The 21,501-nt window shown below is 47.0% G+C and overlaps 1 protein-coding gene across 1 annotated transcript in view; it reads right to left on the reverse strand.

The window, feature by feature from the left end:
- Positions 1-21,051, reverse strand: part of LOC143987439 (protein Mis18-alpha-like) — a 30,643-nt gene extending 9,592 nt beyond the window's left edge. The window contains exons 1-3 of the mRNA XM_077486142.1: positions 20,843-21,051; positions 13,415-13,481; positions 2-124 (exon numbers count right to left, since the gene is read on the reverse strand). Coding sequence (XP_077342268.1) covers positions 2-124; positions 13,415-13,481; positions 20,843-20,990 — 338 coding nt within the window. The 5' untranslated portion in view covers positions 20,991-21,051. The remainder of the gene's footprint in view (position 1; positions 125-13,414; positions 13,482-20,842) is intronic.
- Between the last annotated feature and the right edge of the window lie 450 nt (positions 21,052-21,501).

Here is a 21,501-nt window from a genome sequence, read left to right on the forward strand (position 1 = left end):
CATTGTGACAGTGGAGAGATTTAAGGTGAAAGAGTCAATCTTGCTGTCCTGACCTCTGGGTGTAGACAAATAAATCCTTCCAACAGGTGACATGCATCCTTTGCATTGCAAGATCTGAAAAACACTAATAGCTAAGAAATTAGACTATCCATGAAAAGGTTTATGAAAGAATGGCATCATTAAACCATCCATTTTTTTTTTACTTTAAATGTATAAAGACAGGTGTTTTTTTACCTTCACACATTCTCTGCATGAAACTTTCTGGGTGAAGCTCCCCAGCCCACCTTTAACTTACCTGAGCCCCATCTCGATCCAGCAATGCGCATAAGAGAGCAGCAGCTCTCCTTGGTCTCTCCCCTCATTGGCTCCCACAGCAAAGGGAGTCATTGGCTCTTGCTGCTGTCAATCCCAGGCAGTGAGCCAATGAGGAAAGAGCAGGGAATGGGGTCAAGCTGCACTGTGTGTGAATGGACAATGTCCATTAACAAAAGCACAGCATGCGAGCAAACCTCAAGTGGCCCCATCACAAAAGGCTTGCTATTGGGGGCACTCGGACGGTGGGGGGGGGGGGGGGGGGGGCCAGAACCACCGGCAGGGGGAAAAGAAGATGATTAGGGCTGCTCTGTGCAAAGCCATAGACCAGGCACGTACGAATTTTTTTTTTTTTTTTTTTTTTTTATTTCTTTTAAATTACAGCCTTTAGAATTACTTTAGGGCCAGTTCACGCCATAGAAATCCAGTCCGGATGCGTTCCAGAAGCTTTTCTGCATGCTCATTTTTGTTGCATTCCAGCGCATTCCCCCCACCCCCCCTCTTCTTTTTTCTTAACCGTTTTTGATGCCATTTACAGCATTCCAGTACAGTCCAGTGCAGTGCAGGAAAAATGCAGCACATTCTACTTTTTTTTTATTCTGGATCTGGAACTGCAAGCACTTGTATGAACTATGCCATTTCCATGTTTTTATTTATTTATTTTTTATTTTATTTTATTTTATGCAGAACAAAAAAAAAAAAAAAAAAAACACACGGCCCACCATGGCCCACCTTTCCAAAATTCACAAATCCAATAACCATGCTCTCAAATAATAGCTAGGCACTCTTCCTGGACATGTGGATATGGCTCTGTACCATAGTCAGGTAAGTCAAGCCCTTATTAACAAACGAAACCCAGAAGTGCAAGAGCTTGCTGCTGAGCCATGCCCACACACATCCTTTTGCTCAATCATCATGTGAGGAGCCTCCAAAAAGTATGTACAGAAGGAAGAATGGGATCAGCAAACATTAGTAATGTCAGAACAGCCTACAAATTGGATGATTGGGGGAAAAAATAAAAATAAATAAATCGGAAAGCTTGCAGCGGGTATGTGTAGCCACCTCTCTCATTCACCGAGCTTCTCATCTGCAGCAGTTTGCTCCCCTAGTGAAAGTCTTTAACCACTTCAGCCCCGGACCAATTTTCAGCCTAAGGACCAGAGGTCTTTTTACAATTTCGCACTGCACTGCTTTAACTGGTAATTGCGCGGTCATGCAATGTTGTAACCAAAACGAAATTTGCGTCCTTTTCTTCCTACAAATAGAGCTTTCTTTTGATGGTATTTGATTGCCTCTGCGATTTTTATTTTTTGCGATATAAATTTTTGTTATAAGAAAAATCGAATAAACTCAATTTTAGTCATACATTTAGGGCAAAATTTATTCAGCCATGTCTTTAGTAAAAAAAATGTCAATAAGCGTATATTTATTGGTTTGTGCAAAAGTTATAGCGTCTACAAACTAGAGTACATTTTCTGGAATTTACACAGCTTTTAATTTACGACTGCCTATCTCATTTCTTGAGGTGCTAAAATGGCAGGGCAGTACAAACCCCCCCCCGCCAAATGACCCCATTTTGGAAAGTAGACACCCCAAGGAAATTGCTGAGGGGCATGTTGAGCCCATTGAATATTTTTTTTTTGTCCCAAGTGATTGAATAATGACGAAAAAAAAAAAGTTTACAAAAAGTTTTCACTTAGGCTGCTTTCACACTGGGGCGGTATTCAGGCGTTACAGCGCTAAAAATAGCGCCTGTGTAACGCCTGAAAAAAACCGGCCCCTTTAACTCCAGTGTGAAAGCCGGAGGGCTTTCACACTGGAGCGATGCGCTGGCAGGACGGTGAAAAAAGTCCTGCCAGCCGCATCTTTGCAGCGGTGAAGGAGCGGTGTATTCACCGCTCCTAAACCGCTCCTACCCATTGAAATCAATGGGACACCGCGGCAATACCGCCGGCAAAGCGCCGCTGCAGCGGCGCTTTGCGGGCGGGTTCAACCCCTTTTCGGCCGCTAGCGGGGGTTAAAACCACCCCGCTAGCGCCCGCACAAGGCCGCTAAAACAACGGTAAAGCGCCGCTAAAAATAGCGGCACTTTACCGCCGACGCCGCTCCCGCTGCAGTGTGAAAGCAGCCTAAATGATATATTGCTCACACATGCCATAGTTATATGTGGAATTGCACCCCAAAATATATTCTGCTGCTTCTCCTGAGTACGAGAATACCACATATGTGGGACTTTTTGGCAGTCTAGCTGCGTACGGCACCCGAAAACCAATCACTGCCTTCAGGATTTCTAAGGGTGCAAATTTTTGATTTCACTCCTCACTACCTATCACAGTTTCGAAGGCCATAAAATGCCAAAATAGCACAAACCCCCCCCCCCAAATGACCCCATTTTGGAAAGTAGACACCCCAAGCTATTTACTGAGAGGCATGTTGAGTCCATGAAATATTTGATATCTTGCCACAAGTTGCAGGAATATTACAATTTTTTATTTTTTTTGCACAAAGTTGTCACTAAATGATATATTGCTCACACATGCTATGGGCATAAGTCAGATTACACCCCAAAATAAATTCTGCTGCTTCTCCCGAGTACAGGGATACCACATGTGGGAGACTTTTTGGGAGTCTAGCCGCGTACGGGACCCCGAAAACCAAGCACTGCCTTACGGATTTAAATATAAAACGCTACCAAAAAAAACTGTTAGCGATCGCAGGGATCAGGCCTGACTCTGCGATCGCTGCAGTTATGTGTTTAGTGTTTTGTAAGTGACAGTGATCGATCGATACTGCACTTGGGTGGGCTGGGCAGAGGGGCAAAACGCAGGTGCTAGCAGGTATCTGGGCTGATCCTGCTAACAATGCATTTTTTTGGAACCCTAAACTGCTGGGGAAGCTAGTATAGATCTGATCAGATCAGATATTGATCTGTTCAGATTCTATACCACTACGGGAGGTTTATGCTTTGCGCGTGGGTGTTAGCGGTACTGGCACTAACCTAGCGCTGCCTGGGGCGACGCAGACCCTGACCCTAAAACCTAATTGATATCACCTGCCGGGTGATCAGGGGGTTAAACCTTTATTGGGTAATAAGTGGCGGGTGCCCTGATGCTATAAAAAGCAAACTAACCAGAGTCACCCGTAACACTTATACGGTGATCACTGGTGAAAGGGTTAACTAGGGGCAATCAGGGGGTTCAAATTTTTATTAGGTAGTATATGGGGGTCCCTGGCGCTATATAAAAACCTGACGGGGAACCTAAATAACTGGCTAACCAGCGTCACCAGTGACACTTATACTGTGATCGCTGGTGAAAGGGTTAACTAGGGGCAATCAGGGGGTTAAAACCATTATTGGGTAGTATATCAGGGTACCTAGCGCTATAAAAACCTGGCGGTGAACCTAAAAAAAAAAAAAACTAGCTACCTAGCGACACTAATGCAGCGATCAGAATAAAATTATCGCTTAGTGACATTGGCAAAAGGGGGTGAAAGGGTTAACTCTAGGGGCAATCAGGGGGTTAAACCTTTATTGGGGGGTGGTAGGGGGCTACCCTGGACCTAACACTAACTGCCCTGACAGTTTTTACTGTCACAACTGACACTGAACGCAGTGATCAGTAAATAAATGATCGTTGAAATCAGGGACACTGTGACCGGGGGGGGGGGTTTGTGTGCCTGTGTGTGCCTGTGTGTTAGTGTAGTGTTGGTGCACACTTACTTTCACGTCTCCTCATAGTCCGGTCAAAAAGACCGCCCCGAGGAGAATGACATCACTTCCTCCCTGCCTGTGTTTACTATACAGAGTGGGAGGAAGCTTCTCATTCGCCAGGAGCGATCGAGAGGGGGTGACTAGAAACCAACGGCCATCCCCTCATCCCGGATCGCTCCTGCAGCGAAACGGACCGCCGCATCCAGTGGGAGGGGGTCCGATCGGACCCCCCACCCGCTGGAAGGCGAGCACGTACATGTACGTGCTTGTGCCATTGCACGGACGTACATTGCCATGCGGCGGTCCTTAAGTGGTTAAAAGCAGAAACAGGAATCACTTTAATAACCAAGATTAATGCTGGCCTTTTTAGAACTACACAAGCTAGACAGAAAGGGAGGATCAGCAGCGCCAGATCTACTGTACTGCACATGTTATGTAACACTGGAAGATTGCTTATATGTGGAGAAAGGACTGGAATGAGGTCACCAGTGAGACACTCCTTCATAAGGCGCTTAGAATAGGTATGGGAAAAGATAAAGTGTTTTTGCTTATTTGCACATCAGGGTTTTACATGACTTTTTGGATAAAAGGGTCACTTTATCCCACTAGGTCACCTGTAAAATTAACATGAAAATATCTTCATTCTGGGAGCGTGGCCTGAAGCTGCATGGCGTAGGACGCATCTAGCGAGAGCTCCGGCTGCCTAGTATCCTGCTTATATCCTAGTGGACTGATTTTGACCCCCCTGAGGGCACTTTCTACTGCCTTCCTTCAGTGTATACCCCGTGGGCATGTCGCCAACTAAGAGGGCCCAGAGCGCGATTGCGAAGCTCGGAAAATTCCGGGCGGACGGCCCAGACCTTGTGGAGGAAGATGGCGCCGCATCGGGACCAAGTGAAGATACTCCGTCATCGGATGACACCGCTCGTATCCTGGAGGCTGTTACATTGTGCCGAACTACTCTTACCTCCAGAATTGAGGAGGTTAAGGTCGACATCTCCCTTATCCGTCAGGATCTACACAAACTGCGGGAACGAGTCGGCGAAACGGAACGCAGAATTGGGCAGGTGGAGGATGACATCCCTCCCCTCCAAGTCACCACCGAACGGCTGCAGCACCAGCTACAGGTCGTACTGAGCAAACAAGATGACATCGAGAATAGGCTGCGCCGGTGTAACCTCCGGTTTGTGGGACTGCCAGAGAGGGCCGAGAGCTCGGACCCCCCCCGCGTTCTTGGAGCGCTTGCTCATAGCCACATTCGGAAGAGAGGCCTTCTCCACCACCTTCGCGGTGGAGCGAGCACACCGTTTGGCCTCTAAACCCCCGCCAGCTGGAGCCCCTCCCCGTACCTTCATCGCGAAGATGTTGAACTACCACGACCGGGATGCGGTCTTGCGCTTCACCCGGGAGAAGTGTAACATCCCATATGAGAACCAGCCTATCGTGGTGTTTCCAGACTTCTCCGCTGAGATCCAACGGAGGAGGGCACAGTTTTCCGAGGTGAAGCGCGCGGCTCCGTGCCCGACACTTGGTTTATGCGATGCTGTTCCCTGCTAAGTTACGGATCATCCAAGATGGCAAGGCACATTTCTTTGAGGATCCCAATGTGGTGCTCTCTTGGTTGGATCAGGCCCCTGAAGATGTCCGAGTGTGACCCGCTGCTCCTATGGTGTTTTAACCCGTGTGCCGCCCTCTACCCTTCGGATGTTGCGGGAGACGTCCACCGCCTAATATGCGAGTTACCCGTGACTGCTGCCCCCCTGGATTAGAACTATATGGAGGCACTGGCTCCTGGTGTTGACTGTCCATTCGCTGTTACGTGCCCCACGATACTTACTTCTTCCCTCTGCTTATGTATTTTCTTACTTTTTACATTTTTGATTTTTATATTTTCATATTTTGGGTCGGTCCCTTCTCTCCATAGACGATTATGGCAGCCGGATTCTTGCACCCCGTCCTTTGTTGGTGTTGGATGTTGTACGCCTCCACCTGGCTGTGCAGCACAGTTAACTCTTGTTCGCCCCCCTTGCCGGTGGTGGACGCACCCGGCCTTCGTCCCTACTTGTCATCCTGTGCCTTCCATAAAAGTTGTTGTGGCCGGATGCGGACACCACTGACTGTTCAAGCTGAGTTTCCCTGGCCGGCCTCGGCCCACGAGGAGAAGGAGGGTGGCGTGGAGCTCGGGTTGTTTTGCCGGTCCAGAGTAGATACCGTTCTTTTTGCACTGTTTAGTTACTCTATGTCTGTTCTTATCCATATCAGTGTCTGGCTGCTGCTCAATTGTTATGTGCTCTCTGTTTTATTTTATTTGGTGTGGGAGAGATCTCGGGAGGGGGGCAATGTGGCTGGCTCCCTCTGTTCAGGCGGGTTTGTGGGCCTCGATTTTGGGTGACCTACAGCTGAGGCCCCGGTTCTGTGTAAAACACCCAGATGGCGATGGGAACCCTTAAATTGGTTACCTGGAATGTGAGGGGACTGGGGACCAGACAGAAACGTGTGGCTGTCCTGTCATGTGTTAAGCAGATGCGTGCAGATATCGTTGTATTGGTTGAAACTCACGTGATGGGCCAGCTACAACTGTCCCTTAAAAGGCCGTGGGTGGGGTGGATGTACCATGCTCCCTACACAAGCAATTCTAGGGGGGTTGCTGTTCTGGTGGCTAGGGGTACTCAGTTCCATCTACACAGCCTGCGATCGGATCGGCAAGGGGGATACCTCTTTTTACATGTCAGGGTGGGGGGTCTGGAGTTCCTCCTGCTGGCTTTTTATATACCCCCCCCTTTCCAATTTGGGGCCCTTCGGGAGGGGGTCCAATATATGTTGCAGCACCCCGCGTTACCTGCTATATGGGTAGGCGACTTCAATGCGGTGATTGATCCCACCCTAGATAGGGTCACTCAATCTGCTGTACATTCGCCCCGCCCCTCACTCACTAGATTTGGTAAATTCCTCTCTGAGCTCGCGCTGACGGACACATGGAGATATAAGCATCCTACCAAAAAGGCGTATTCCTGCTTTACACCGGCACGCAACGCCATGTCCCGTATAGATATGGTCCTGCTCTCCCCTGCCCTGCTCCCGTATATACGGGATGTGGGTTTTGGAGCCAGGACCCTATCGGACCACGCGCCCTATTGGGTCCGTATTGGACTACCAACTGTCCTCACTGCTCGCCTGTGGAGGCTGAGCCCATTTTGGTTGACGGTCCTTCTTTATCTGGATGCTGTTCAGAGGGAATGGGCCTACTATTTCCAAACCAATGTGGGATCGGTCTCGTTTGGCTCAGTTTGGGAGGCTTTTAAATTGCATGTCCGTACGATTTTGTCAACTCGTATTAGCCGTCACAGGGCCTCCTCACGTCTGGTTATAAAGCAGGCTGAGGAACCGCTGGGGGAGCTGGAAAGGCAGTTTGTGGCGGATCCCACGCCTTCGAACTCTGCCAGGCTGCGTCTACATTCCAGACTTACGGACCACTTACATTATGAAAAATCTGACAGGACCATATTCTATAGTAAACAAAAAACCTATGAATATGGAGAGAGGGCGGGGAAGATACTGGCCTACCTGGCCCGAATGGACCATAGCCCTCCTGTGGTTGTTCAGTTGACCTCAGCCACGGGGGAACTATTGTCTGATCCAGTGGAGGTGGCGCGTGAGTTCCGTCGCTTTTACATGGATCTTTATGCTTCGGGAGCTGGCGGCTCTCCGGAACAGCTGGGTGCCCTGTTGGACGGGGTAGAATTTCCTGTTCTCACGGACTCTCAGGCTGAGCTCCTTGATGCCCCCATCACCGAGGAATGCATAGCGGAGGCCATAGCGTGCTTGGCGCTGGCTAAGGCTCTGGGCTCCGATGGCCTCCCTCTGGAATTTTATTCCCAGTTCCAGGAGGTACTGATCCCTAAACTCCAGATGCTCTATTCACATGTGTTTGCAACCGGATCCCTCCCCCGTACCATGAGCGAGGCCCTGATTATTCTCATTCCGAAACCTGACAAAGACCCCCTTTGCCCCGAATCGTACAGACCGATCTCCCTATTGCAATTGGATATTAAAATATTGGCCAAAATTCTAGCCCTTAGACTTAAAGTAATTCTCCATCTTATGCACACAGATCAGACTGGCTTTATGCCCACGCAAAAAACAGCGTTTAACCTGCAGAGGCTCTTCATGAATCTACAGGCTCTCCATGATAATTCTGGTGCCAGGGTAGTGGTTAGCCTGGACGCCACTAAGGCGTTTGATTCAGTGGAGTGGGAGTATTTGTGGGAGTGCCTCCGCAGGTTTGGATTCGGCCCTAGATTTGTACATTGGATTCAGCTTCTTTATCAGACCCCCAATGCTCGTATATTGGTAAATGGTCAGATATCCGACTCCTTTCCACTATCACGCAGCATGCGGCAGGGATGCCCCATCTCGCCTATGTTGTATGCGCTGGCTGTGGAGCCTCTGGCTATCACTATCAGAGCGCACCCTGACATTCGGGGGCCTCTGCAGGTGGCGGGTGTCGGAGGTTCTCAGCCTATACGCTGACGACATGCTGTTGTACCTGGAAGATGCTGGCCCCTCATTGACAGCGGCTTTGGAGTTGATCCAAAGATTTGGCAACTTTTCGGGGCTACGAATAAATTGGTCTAAATCCCAAATCCTCCCCATAGATGTGACTGCTCCCACGTCGATGCAAGCGGCGCTTCCCCTTGTGCGGACGGACTGGATCAAGTACTTGGGAATACAGTGTTCCCGCTCCCTTGCGGATTACATCCGTTTGAATATACAGCCACTCTTCCCCATTTTAAAATGTAAGACTCAGGTTTGGTCTAGACTGCCTCTTGGGGTCATGGGACGGTTGGGACTTGTGAAGATGATTCTCCTTCCCAAATTGCTTTATATTTTCTGGCACGCTCCGATATCTATTCCAGCCCATATCTTCCGTGACATGGAATCTATCTTAAACTCCTTTATTTGGGGGTCTTCCAGGCATAAGTTGGCTTGGCAGACTCTCAAATGTCCTGTCCACTTGGGTGGGGCGGCGCTGCCAGACCTGGCAGCTTATTACATGGCTTCCCAGCTGTTCCACCTTTACTATATTAACACCTATGATAGGCTCCGATACTCTACTCTGGTATGTACAGCGATCACGGACGTGGTTGCGCACCCCTTTCAGATCCTATTTTGTAGTCATCGGGGGCTTTCGCGCTCGGAGGCGGGACAACCCATGCTTCTACACCATAGTAGAATTTGGAGTGGGGCGCAGAAATTGACTGCAGCCCCCATCCTGCACGCCCACACGCCTCTGTGGGAGAACCCCTCTCTACCCGAGCGGCTGAAGGTGCCGGATTACAAACTGTGGATATGTAGAGGGATAGTATATTTGTCCCAGCTATACGGGGCTCAGGGCATGAAAACGTTTCAGGTGCTTAAGGAGGAGTATGACCTTCCCAATCATATGCTGTTCCGCTACCTGCAGGTCCGTCACGCAGCTCAGACCCAGTTTGGGCGCTCCTCTCCACCACTGGAATCCACAGCTTTGGCGGACCTGGTGTTTGGAGATGACTCGAGGAAATTGATTTCTTGTTTCTACCAGCTCCTCATTACCCCCCAGGCCACAGCTAGAGCTTACCGGCTGAAGGCGCGCTGGGAGGCTGATGTTGGGAGTATGGAGGATGACCAGTGGAGTGATATTCTAACTGTGTCTAGGGTGGTATCTCCTAAAATGTCGGATAGGCTCACGCACCTCTACATGCTCCATCGCACATATCTTACGCCGGGCCGCCTGTCCAAATTCAAGCTAGACTTTAATCCCACTTGCCCTAGATGTGGTGATGCCAATAGTTCCTTCTACCACCTCATCTGGGCCTGTCCGCCTGTTCAGGGTTTCTGGGAGCAAATAGTCAAGTTCCTGCATGACCATATGGGCTCCCCCCTCACATTATGCCCGCGGCAGTGTATCCTTGGTCTTCTTCCTCTTCCTGAGGATAAACACTTTAGGACGTTTTTACAGGAGGTCCTCTTCACTGCTCGGATGCAGATAGCCTTGTTGTGGCTCAGGCCTACTTCCCCTACGATCCAGCAGTGGAAGAGGGCTGTGAACAGCGTTTTACCGTATAAAAAAAGCAATCTATGCCAACCGTGGGTGCCCAGAGAAATTTTGTAAAGTGTGGGATAGGTGGATGGGGAGCACACATAGCTGCTCAAGCAGAAGCGCAGGTGCCACACCGTAGTAGAGCCCGACCTCCTCCTTAGACACTTTCTGTGCCCTGGCCTCTTGGGGTATTTGTTCTTGAAAACACCTGCATATGATGTTAGTATGTGCGGCAGTTAGTATGTTTCGCTTTTGTATGTCAGACATAGGATGTGTATTTTATTATTCTACGCATATATTGGTGCTTGTTGCACTAGTGTTTGTGCATATGTATGATGACATTCTTGTTTATATGCTCAATAAACATTGTTTTGGTTAAAAAAAAATCATCTCTCTGCTCCCCGCTGCAGCTTGAACATTGAAGAGGCCTGGCCTGTGAGGGCAGAAGAGTGGTGATGCGGAGCAAGAGGTCATCTCTGCTCGCCAGCCTGCTTCACTCATCCACCCGCCTCTATGATCCACCCGCCCGCTGAACCTGCAGCCTGGCTGCAGAGAGGCCATGGCACGGTAGCGGGGCGCGGCCCGGTGGTTGGGAACCCCTGTACTAGAGGGCATACAAGCCAGTGGGAGGAACCACCTCAGCTGGTGGGGGATGATCCATGTCTTGTGCAACATTTATTTCACTTCAGGCAAACAAACACTCTCTTTGGTAATTTTGTACTGAACCATCAGATTCTTTTGGGACGTTAGCCAAAAATAGAGTTCAGTTGAGTTTTGGACACCAGCTGATAAATAGGATATTGCAGAACTGGAGAAAGTACAGAGAAAGGCAACAAAACTGATAATGAAAAAAGAAAAAAAATTGTTTGGTCTTTTTATGAGGCCATGACCATCCAGTACACAGGTCTCTATCCCTGATTATATGAAGAGAGGGGAAATGGGGGCAGAAGGGGCACTGGGACTTTATATGAAACAACGCTAGGGCAAAACGAGTCATTCAATAATGTAAAAATGAGATTTAATAGGCAATTTGGACATATTGATTTAATATATGTATCATTTATTGCACTATGATACAGAGTAGGTAAAACATGAATACTACAACACATCGTAACAAATGCCCAAAATGGATATTAAGTATCAATTTTACCTTATTGAATGACTCGTTTTGCCCTAGTGCGTTTCATAGAAAAGTCCCAATGCCTCTTCTGCCCCCATTTCCCTCTCTTTTCAACAAAACCGATAAGAGAAATGGAGGAGCGATTAGCTGAATGGAGTTTATTCTCTTTAGAAGAGAAGACTGAGAAGGAATATGATCAACATGTATAAATACATAAGGGGTCCATATAGTGAACTTGTTGAGTTATTGCCCTTGTCCTCTGTCATCACAAAGGACAAGGGTGCACACTTTACGCCTGGAGAAATAGAGATTTAACGTCCAAATACAGAAAGGCTTCTTCACAGAAAGAGCTGTGAAAATGTGGAATAGACTACCTCAAGAGGTGGTTTTGGCTCTAAAAAAGGCCTGGGTTATTTCCTATATGCACATACTATAGCTGGACACTAATATGTATTATGGATGTTATATCGGGGGTCTTTTTGCCTTCCACTGGATTTAAATGGGAAGAGCCGGTGATCGGCTTTCCCTCATTTGCGTCTGTCAGACGCGAGTAGAGGAGAGCCGATCGGCTGCTCCTCTGACAGGGGGGGTCTGTGCTGATCGATTATCAGCACAGCCCCCCCGAGGATGCCCACACTGGACCACCAGGGACACCACTAGACCACCAGGGAAAAGGTAATAAAATCCATAATCCTCCCTAGACCACCAGGGATGCCAGTCAGCACAATGGGTGCCAATCAGTGCCCATAATGGATGCCAATCAGTGCCCACAATGGGCATCACTGATTGGCATGCATTATTGTTTGGCACTGATTGGCATCCATTACTATAACACCGATGCCGCCTATGAGTGCCCACCTGTGCCGCCTATGAGTGCCCACCTGTGCCGCCTATGAGTGCCCACCTGTGCCGCCTATGAGTGCCCACCTGTGCCGCCTATCCATGCCCATCCGTGCCGCCCATCCGTGCCAGCTATCAGTGCCAATTTGTGCCACCTATCAGTGTCCGTCCGTGTTGCCCATCCGTGTCGCCCATCCGTGCCGCCCATCAGTGCCGCCCATCAGTGCCGCCCATCAGTGCCACATTGGTGCCCATCAGTGCCACCTTATCAGTGCCCATCAGTGTAGCCCCATCAGTGCCCATCAGTAAAGGAGAAAACGTACTTATTTACAAAGTTTTGAAACTGAAACAAAAAAAAACATTTTTTTCTTCAAAATTTTCGGTATTTTTTTATTTGTAGCGCAAAAAATAAAAACCGTAGAGGTGATCAAATACCACCAAAAGAAAGCTCTATTTGTGGGAAAAAAATGATAAAAATTTAATTTGGGTACAGTGTAGCATGACCGCGCAATTGTCATTCAAAGTGCGACAGCGCTGAAAGCTCAAAATTGGTCTGGACAGGAAGGTGTTTAAGTGCCCTGTATTGAAGTGGTTAAAAACTGACAGGCGTTCTAATCCCTCTCAACTCAAAAAAAAAAAAAAAAAAAGAAGGAGAGGAGTTTTGCCTTTTGTTATACTTTAAAATAGTTAACTACTTCCCAGAACAACCGAGGACTCTCCTGCCCCCACATCATCATCAGAAGATCAAAACACCAGCAGTGGGAGAAGCAGGGCAGAAAGCCAAATGCTTTCTCTATAATCATATGCACCTTTCTCTGTGGATGATGAGCAGGTGGCAATGTGATGGTACAGGGGTAGGGAACCTCAGCTCTCCAGCTGTTTTGAAACTACAAATCCCATCATGCCTCTGCCTCTAGGAGTCATGCCTGTGATTGTTAGGGTCTTGCAATGTGTCATGGGACTTGTAGTTTCAAAACAGCTGGAGAACCAATGTTCCTGCAAGTGTAGCTATATTTAAATATACTATGTAGTAGAAGGCAAAAGGTTTAAGCCATAGGAATCAGACCTCATGCTGATAAAAGGTTAGGACTGTACAATAGAAGTCTCTAGCTGGTAGCTACGGGTTACTAAATAGAAGCCCATAAGTGCATAAAGTTGATCTATGATTTTGCTAGTTAGTCATTCTTTTACACTAACTTTTCAACCTCAGCTTCTGAGACGTGACAGCCAGTCCTACTCTGGGAACATTATCCCATACACAAGACCAGTATATGCTCCCTTTACGTAAACTGCAGTTTGGACAAATTACAGTTTCAATTAGAACTTCTCGTATGTGTCCAGACACACTTACCAGCCTGTTTCATTGGGGTAACTGGATATGACTGGCTCATTTTCAAAGCAAACATTATCTGAAACGGCTGTAGAAATAAAATGTTAGACACAATAAGCACGTCAGATGCCATCATAAGCTGCGATTTTGAATCAGACAATATAGTCACACAATCTAATTATTTTATTTATATTTTATTGGCTTTGGTTAGGCTGAATGACAAATTCATGTTCACCACAAAACTAGAAACAATCCTTTCATCATATGCTTCAAAAGAAAAAAAAACACACCTTGATTTTATTTTTTTTTATCTCCAAGCTTTGGCTTTAACCCACTCAGTATTTTCTACCATTTATAAAGCCTTATTCCCTGGTCTGCCATAGCAGGACCCTCCCTGATTTCTGGATGATTTACACACACAGTATCTCACAGAAGTGAGTACACCCCTCACATTTTTGTAAACATATTATATCTTTTCATGTGACAACACTGGAGAAATGACACTTTGCTACAATGTAAAGTAGTGAGTGTACAGTTTGTATAACAATTAGGGCTGCAACTAACGATTATTTTCATAATTGATTAGTTGGCCGATTATTGTTTCGATTAAACGGTTAATAACTTTAAGAATAAGAAAGGTAATTTTGCTGCGATTTGCATTTTTTTATTTATTTTTTGACCAATTTGTTGTTGGGCAGATTAAAAAACACAAATTGCCGCAAAAATGCATTATTACATGGTTTTCTGCAGCTTCTCAATTTAAAGTGGAGGGCCACCCTGAAAATGAAAAAATGTTAAAAAATAAAAAAAAAATCTAAAAAAAAAAAAAAATAAAAAATGAAAAAAAATTTTTTTTTTTACTTACCAGAAATGCCTGTTGCTAGGCACTTTATCCTAATCTTCCTCTTCCTCCTCCACGGAGATCTTCTGTCTTCTCTCTTCGTCGCGGCGTCTTCTGGGTAATCTGTTGCGCTGTGTTCTGGGAACTGTGTGTTCCAGAACACAGCGCGTCCCATTCAGAAAGCGCTGCGGGACTCGCGCATGCGCAGTAGGAAACGGGCAGTGAAGCCATAAGGCTCAACTGCCTGTTTCCCTTACAGGGAATGGCGGCGCCGGGACCCGAGAGCCGAGGGACGGGTCGGCCTCGGGCGGCCGACATCGCGGGCGCCCTGGACAGGTAAGTGTGTTTATTAAGTCAGCAGCTGCAGTGTTTGCAGCTGCTGACTTTTTTTTATTTATTTTTTTTAACCGGCCCTCCTCTTTAAGTATATTACTATATAATACTGCGACAGGTACTCGGGTACTCTGATGGGCTGCGACAGCTACTCGGGTACTCTGATGGGCTGCGACAGCTACTCGGGTACTCTGATGGGCTGCGACAGCTACTCGGGTACTCTGATGGGCTGCGACAGCTACTCGGGTACTCTGATGGGCTGCGACAGCTACTCGGGTACTCTGATGGGCTGCGACAGCTACTCGGGTACTCTGATTGACAGGTACTATGAGGGGTGGTGACAGGTCCTCTTTATTGGGGGGGGCAATCAGTGCAATTGGTGTACACTAGGCGGTAACAAGATGTTACCGCAATCTCCTCCTCACACACGATCGGTGTGTGAGGAGGAGAACAACCGGGTAACATCTCGTTACCGTGGTTTGTTTACATTTTACTGATCAGCTGTGAAAGCATCACAGCTGATCACGTGGGTAAACAGCCGGCCAATGGCTGTTTACCAGCGTCGGTGACGAGCAGTGTTCCCGGGGAACACGCCGCCACTGACGTGCTCGCGCGCATGCGCCGTGCACAGTCAGGGTGTGACCATCTGTGATCGGCCGATCACATGGTAAACAGCCATAATGAATGGCTGTTCACTCCCTTCGGTGGTGAGCGGCGTCTCCGTGACACGCCGCCACCAAAGATACAGGGATGCGCACGATCGCGCGCATTCCCTGTTTAAATGGGAGGCCGCCATATGTCATACGTCAGCAACCAGTTAAAGGGCTTATTTTAGCCCCATTATGTTAGTGGCCGATTTATGAAAATAGTAATCGATTAGTTGTTTCGGCCCTAACAGCAATGTCAATTTGCTGTCCCCTCAAAATAACTCAGACAGCTATTATTGTCTAAACCACTGGCAACAAAAGTGAGTACACCCCTAAATGAAAATGTCCAAATTGGGCCCAAAGTGTCAATATTTTTTGTTGCCACCATTATTTTCCAGCACTGTTTTAACCCTCTTGAGCATGGAGCTCACCGGAGCTTCACAGGTTGCCACTAGAGTCCTCTTCCAGTCCTCCATGACGACATCACAGAGCTGGTGGATGTTAGAGACTTTGCACTCCTCCATTTTACCCTTGAAGATGCCCCACAGATGCTCAATAGGGTTTAGGTCTGGAGACATGCTTGGCCAGTCCATCACCTTCACCCTCAAATTCTTTAGCAAGGCAGTGGTCGTTATGTTGGAATACTGCCCTGCGACTCAGTCTTTGAAGGGAGGGGATCATGCTCTGCTTCAGTATGTCACAGTACATGTTCGCATTAATGGTTCCCTCAATGAACTGTAGCTCTCCAGTGCCGGCAGCACTTATGCAGCCCCAGACCATGACACTCCCACCACCATGTTGGACTGTAGACAAGACACACTTGTCTTTGTACTCCTCACCCAGTTGCCACCACACATGCCTGACACCAACTGAACCAAATAAGTTTATCTTAGTATTAGAGCTGCACAATTAATCATCAAGAATCGTTATCACAATCTTGACTAAAGCGTTTAATTCTTTCTATGCAAAAAATTCTCTCTGCTCTTCTGAAGCCACAGCCCTCAAAAGAAAGGAAGGAGAAAAAAAAAAAAACACTATCGGTGGAACTTAAGTATAAACATTGTAACAATTTGTCAATGGTATAGATCAGTGATGGCGAACCTTGGCACCCCAGATGTTTTGGAACTACATTTCCCATGATGCTCATGCACTCTGCAGTGTAGCTGAGCATCATGGGAAATGTAGTTCCAAAACATCTGGGGTGCCAAGGTTCGCCATCACTGGTATAGACTGTGGGTAAATGAAAAAAGTTTAACCACTTAAACACTAAACCTTTTTCTGACATTTGTTGGTTTCAAGTTAAAATCATTTTTTTTTAGCTAGAAAATTACTTAGAATCCCCAAACATAATTTTTTAGAAGACACCGTAGAGCAGGGATATGCAATTAGTGGACCTTCAGCTGTTGTAGAACTACAAATCCCATGAGGCATAGCAAGACTGTCAGCCACAAGCATGACAACCAGAGGCAGAGGCATGATGGGACTTGTAGTTTTGCAACAGCTGGAGGTCCGCTAATTGCAGATCCCTGCCCTAGAGAATAAAATGGTGGTTGTTGCAATATTTTATGTCACAATGTAATTTGTGCAGCGGTCTTTCAAAACGCAATTTTTTTATTCCTTTCAAGCCATCCATTGTATAAAAGTGTGTTGCTAACTGTAACTGGTCAGTGATATAACATGGTACAGACTGGGCCAATCACAGACCATCTGTACCATGTGATTAGCTCTGACCAATTACAGCTAATCACAATAAAATAACCTGAATAAATCTATTTCATTCAGTAAAATGCTTGCATATAGCAATGCAATACACTACTGTATGCAAACAAAAACACCCTGATCATGTCCCCATAGTAGTACAATGTATATGGTAACATAATGCTCTGGTAGTGTGTCAATATAAAAAATAAAATAATAATAATAATAATGTCATCAGAGTCTCTGATCACTGCCACACCCGTCAAATGATGATGCTGTACTGCACTGGTAACAGTATGAAGGAAAAAAATATATATTTTTTTTTTAATCGTCAATTTCCAAAAACTTATGACAAAAAAACAAAAACAGAAGATCTTGCCATGCCTCTTAATACTTTAGTCTGTCTACTTTACAAAAAAGGGGTCAGCCATTAGGATTGATCAATTTTCAGATACTGTATTATCAGGGCTCGACAAACCCCAGGCGCCAGATCGCATTGGCGACTAGAATTTGTGATCTGGCGCCTGGGGCAGCACAGCGGGGGTATCCTGTCTCCTTCCACCCCCCCCTGGCGTGATCGTGTCGGGCCGCGCCGCCGCCGGCCGGTAATTGAGGCCGCGGCTTTGAGGCCTTCTGTGGTCCTATGTTTTGTTCTGTAATCTGGCGCCATCTAGTGGTGGCTGTTGGTATGACAGCCAGCGATGCTAATGAAGCTTTCACTGCCCACCCATCTCACCTTTACTTAGAATAAAAAAAAAAAAAAAATGTGTGTGTGTGTGTGTGTATATATATATATATATATATATATATATATATATATATATATATATATATATATGTATATATGTATGTGTGTGTGTTTAGGAGTTCTAACAACCTAGAGAATAAAATGGTGGTCGTTGCAATACTGTCTGTCACACCGTATTTGTGCAGCGGACTTACAAGCGCATTTTCGGGGAAAAAGTCTTATTTTTTTTAATTAAATATAACAGTAAAGTTGGCCCAATTTTTTTATATTGTGAAAAATAATGTTACACCGAATAAATTGATACCCAACATGTCACGCTTCAAAATTGCGTCCGCTCATGGAATGGCGACAAACTTTTAGCCTTTAAAATCTCCATAGGCGACGTTTAAAAAATTCTACAGGTTGCACGTTTTGGGTTACAGAGGAGGTCTAGGGCTAGAATTATTGCTCTCGCTCTACCGAACGCAGCGATACCTCATGTGTGGTTTGAACACCGCTTTCCTATGCGGGCGCTACTCACGTATGCGTTCGCTTCTGCACGCAAGCTTGGCAGGACAGGGCGCATTTAAAACGTTTTTTTTTTTTCTTATTTTAACTTTTTATTTTTTCACGGTGCTTTTAAAAAAAAAAAATTGTCACTTTTATTCCTATTACAAGGAATGTAAAAATCCCTTGTAATTGAAAAAAACAGGACAGGTCCTCTTAAATATATGAGATCTGGGGTCAGAGAGACCTCAGATCTCAAATTTACACTAAAATGCAATAAAAAAAAAAAATAAAAATAAAAAAATTGTCATTTGAAAAAAAAAAATAAAAAATAAAAAATGTCCCTCTAAGAGCTATGGGCAATGACATGGAGACAGGTGGGGGGGCCGCGCTATCCTCCCCTCACTCGTCTCCATGTCAGGCCAGGGACAGGTCTGGATTGCCGTTACCGACCTGGCTCCTAACTTTTTTAGCTGGCTCCTAGATTCCAAGCAAATTTGTCAAGCCCTGTGTATTATACCAGAGTTTGTGGACTATAAAAAAAACTTTCCTACAGACTAAATACTATACATTGATTTGGGTTATTCTCACCTAATATAGCAGAATACATTTTGGCCTAAATTTGTGAAGAAAGATTATTAGCAAAATTTTATAACAGAAACAAGGAAGATTTTCGGTGTTTTTTTAAATTTAGCAAAAAATGTAAAAAAAACACACAGCTGTGATTAAATACCACCAAAAGAAAGCTTTAGTTGTGTGAACAAAACGATAAAAATGTTGTTTGGGTACAGGGTTGCCCGACTGCACAATTGTAATTAAAATTGTGGCAGCGCTTGAAAGATGAAAATTGGCCTGGGCAGGAAGTCGGTAAATGTGCCCAGTATTGAAGTAGTAGATAATACTATACACTGTTACTGTACTAATAATGGCTGGGAAGGGGTTAATATCTAGCTCAATCAAGGGGTTAAATGTGTGACTTAGGCCTCTTTCACACATGCTGATGGTATGTCCGTATTTCATCCATCCGTTTGCGGATGAAATACGGACATCCATTCATCCCTATGGGATAGCGGGTGTCTGCGGATGAGCATCCGCAGACACCCGATTTCGTCCGCCTCCGCAACAGTCCGATTCTGCAGACGGAGGAAAATCCTATATTTCTATCCGTCTGCAGAGCGGATCGGACGAACACGGACACACGGTCCGTGCTCGTCCGATCCCCATAGAGGAGAGCGGAGAGCTGACAGGGCGGTCCCCGCACAGTGTGCGGAGACCGCCCTGTCCGCAGCCAGCTCAGCGGGGACAACGGAGCGATCCCCGCTGAGCGAGCGGATCTTCACGGGGCGGATCATTACTGATCTGCCCCGTGTGAAAGAGGCCTAAGGCCCCTTTCACACATGCTGATGGTATGTCCGTATTTCATCCATCCGTTTGCGGATGAAATACGGACATCCATTCATCCCTATGGGATAGCGGGTGTCTGCGGATGAGCATCCGCAGACACCCGATTTCGTCTGCAATAGTGCGATTCTGCAGACGGAGGAAAATCCTATTTTTCTATCCGTCTGCAGAGCGGATCGGACGAACGCGGACACACGGTCCGTGCTCATCCGATCCCCATAGAGGAGAGCGGAGAGCTGACAGGGCGGTCCCCGCACAGTGTGCGGAGCCCGCCCTGTCCGCAGCCGGCTCAGCGGGGACAACGGAGCGATCACCGCTGAGCGAGCGGATCTTCACGGGGCGGATCATTACTGATCCGCCCCGTGTGAAAGAGGCCTAACAAGGTATACAGTGTGCTGCTTCTCATGCCTCTGTATTGGTGAGAAAGTGACAGCTCTTTCCCTGTGTACAAAGCCCTAGGCTGTGATTGGACACAGCCGATCGGCAGGTCCCAGCCGAGAATCATTGGCTGACAGGCTTCGGGTCCTTTCACACGGGGCGGATCAGTTCTGATCCGCCCCGTGGATATCCGTTTGCTCAGCGGGGATCACTCCGCCGATCCCCGCTGAGCAGGGAGATGACAGGTCTGTCTCTGCACACTGCGCAGGGACGGACTTGTCACAGCGCCGCTCTCCCCTATGGGAGATCGGATGACGACGGACCGCAGTGCCCGCCGTCACCCGATCCGATGACGGATGGAAAAATAGCTTTTTCCTCCGTTACACTTTTTCGGATCGGAGCGGGTCGGATGTCAGCGGACATGTCACCGCTGACATCCGACGCTCCATAGAGCTCTATGGAGCACCCGTTCAGGTCCGCCTGAAAAACTGACAGGCGGGCCTGAACGGGACGTCAGTGTGAAAGGGGCCTTCCACCGTGTACAATAAAAGCGGGGGTAAGGGCACACATTTGTGGGCACAGAAGTAGGCAGCGCCATAAAAGTGGGTGTAATATCTCTGCATGAAAATTCATTTTTATATATTCGCTTGATGGATAGACTGCTGCGCAAATATCATACCACATGCAAAATTGCAGCAGTCACCATTTTATTCTCTGGGGTCTCCGCTTTCGGAAAATATATACCCTATTGGGGGGGTTTATAGTAATTAAAAAAAAAAAAAAATAAACACACACACACACAATCTAAAATGCAGGATTTTAAAAGTGTTAAAAAAATGGAGACAATATCCCCAGCAGGGAAGAGGTTAAACAGACAGACTGCCATAGAGGAGTATGACGCCTCTCATGTCCCCCACCTTTCAGATGGAAGACCCCGTCCCCGCACACACGGCCGTCCCAGTCCGAGGAGTCCCCCAGGGGGAGCCGGCACTTCCCGCACATGAACACCGTGAGGTCTTCGGCCTCCGGTTTCAGGTTACCGAATGTGAACGACGGCAGCTCCATCCTCCACCTACCACAGTTCTTACTTCGCGCCGCGGTAACAGCCTCAGTCACGTGATCGCTCTGGCTAATCACATGATCTTGTGTCATGAGATCATCTGTCTTTCCTGTACGGAGAGTCGGTGACGACAAATGTTATTGATAGTGTGCACGGGTTGTGACGACCAACCAATCAATAAGAAGTAAATAAAGCTTTCCAAGAGTTATACAGTCTCTGAATTGTCTAGCATCAATACAAAAACTTCCTAGTACTAGTAGTGTGCAATAAAGTATAACTTACACCTCATTCACACTTGGGAATGGGCACGTTCACAGTGCCCCTGATCACCACACCAGTCCCGGTGCCCCTGAACACCGGGCCACACCAGTCTCAGTGCCCCTGATCACTGCACCACACCATTCCCAGTGTTACCATAAAACCTCATTCACATGCGTGGCATAGTCACTAACAGTCCCGTGACATCCACGGATTTCAGACCCCGCCTAGAATCTCTCCCTCCATCCCTATTTCTGT

Source organism: Lithobates pipiens, unplaced genomic scaffold (genome assembly GCF_037356315.1).
Source record: "Lithobates pipiens isolate NorthernLeopardFrog02 unplaced genomic scaffold, aLitPip1_a1.2 Scaffold_18, whole genome shotgun sequence".
Classification (NCBI taxonomy): domain Eukaryota; kingdom Metazoa; phylum Chordata; class Amphibia; order Anura; family Ranidae; genus Lithobates; species Lithobates pipiens.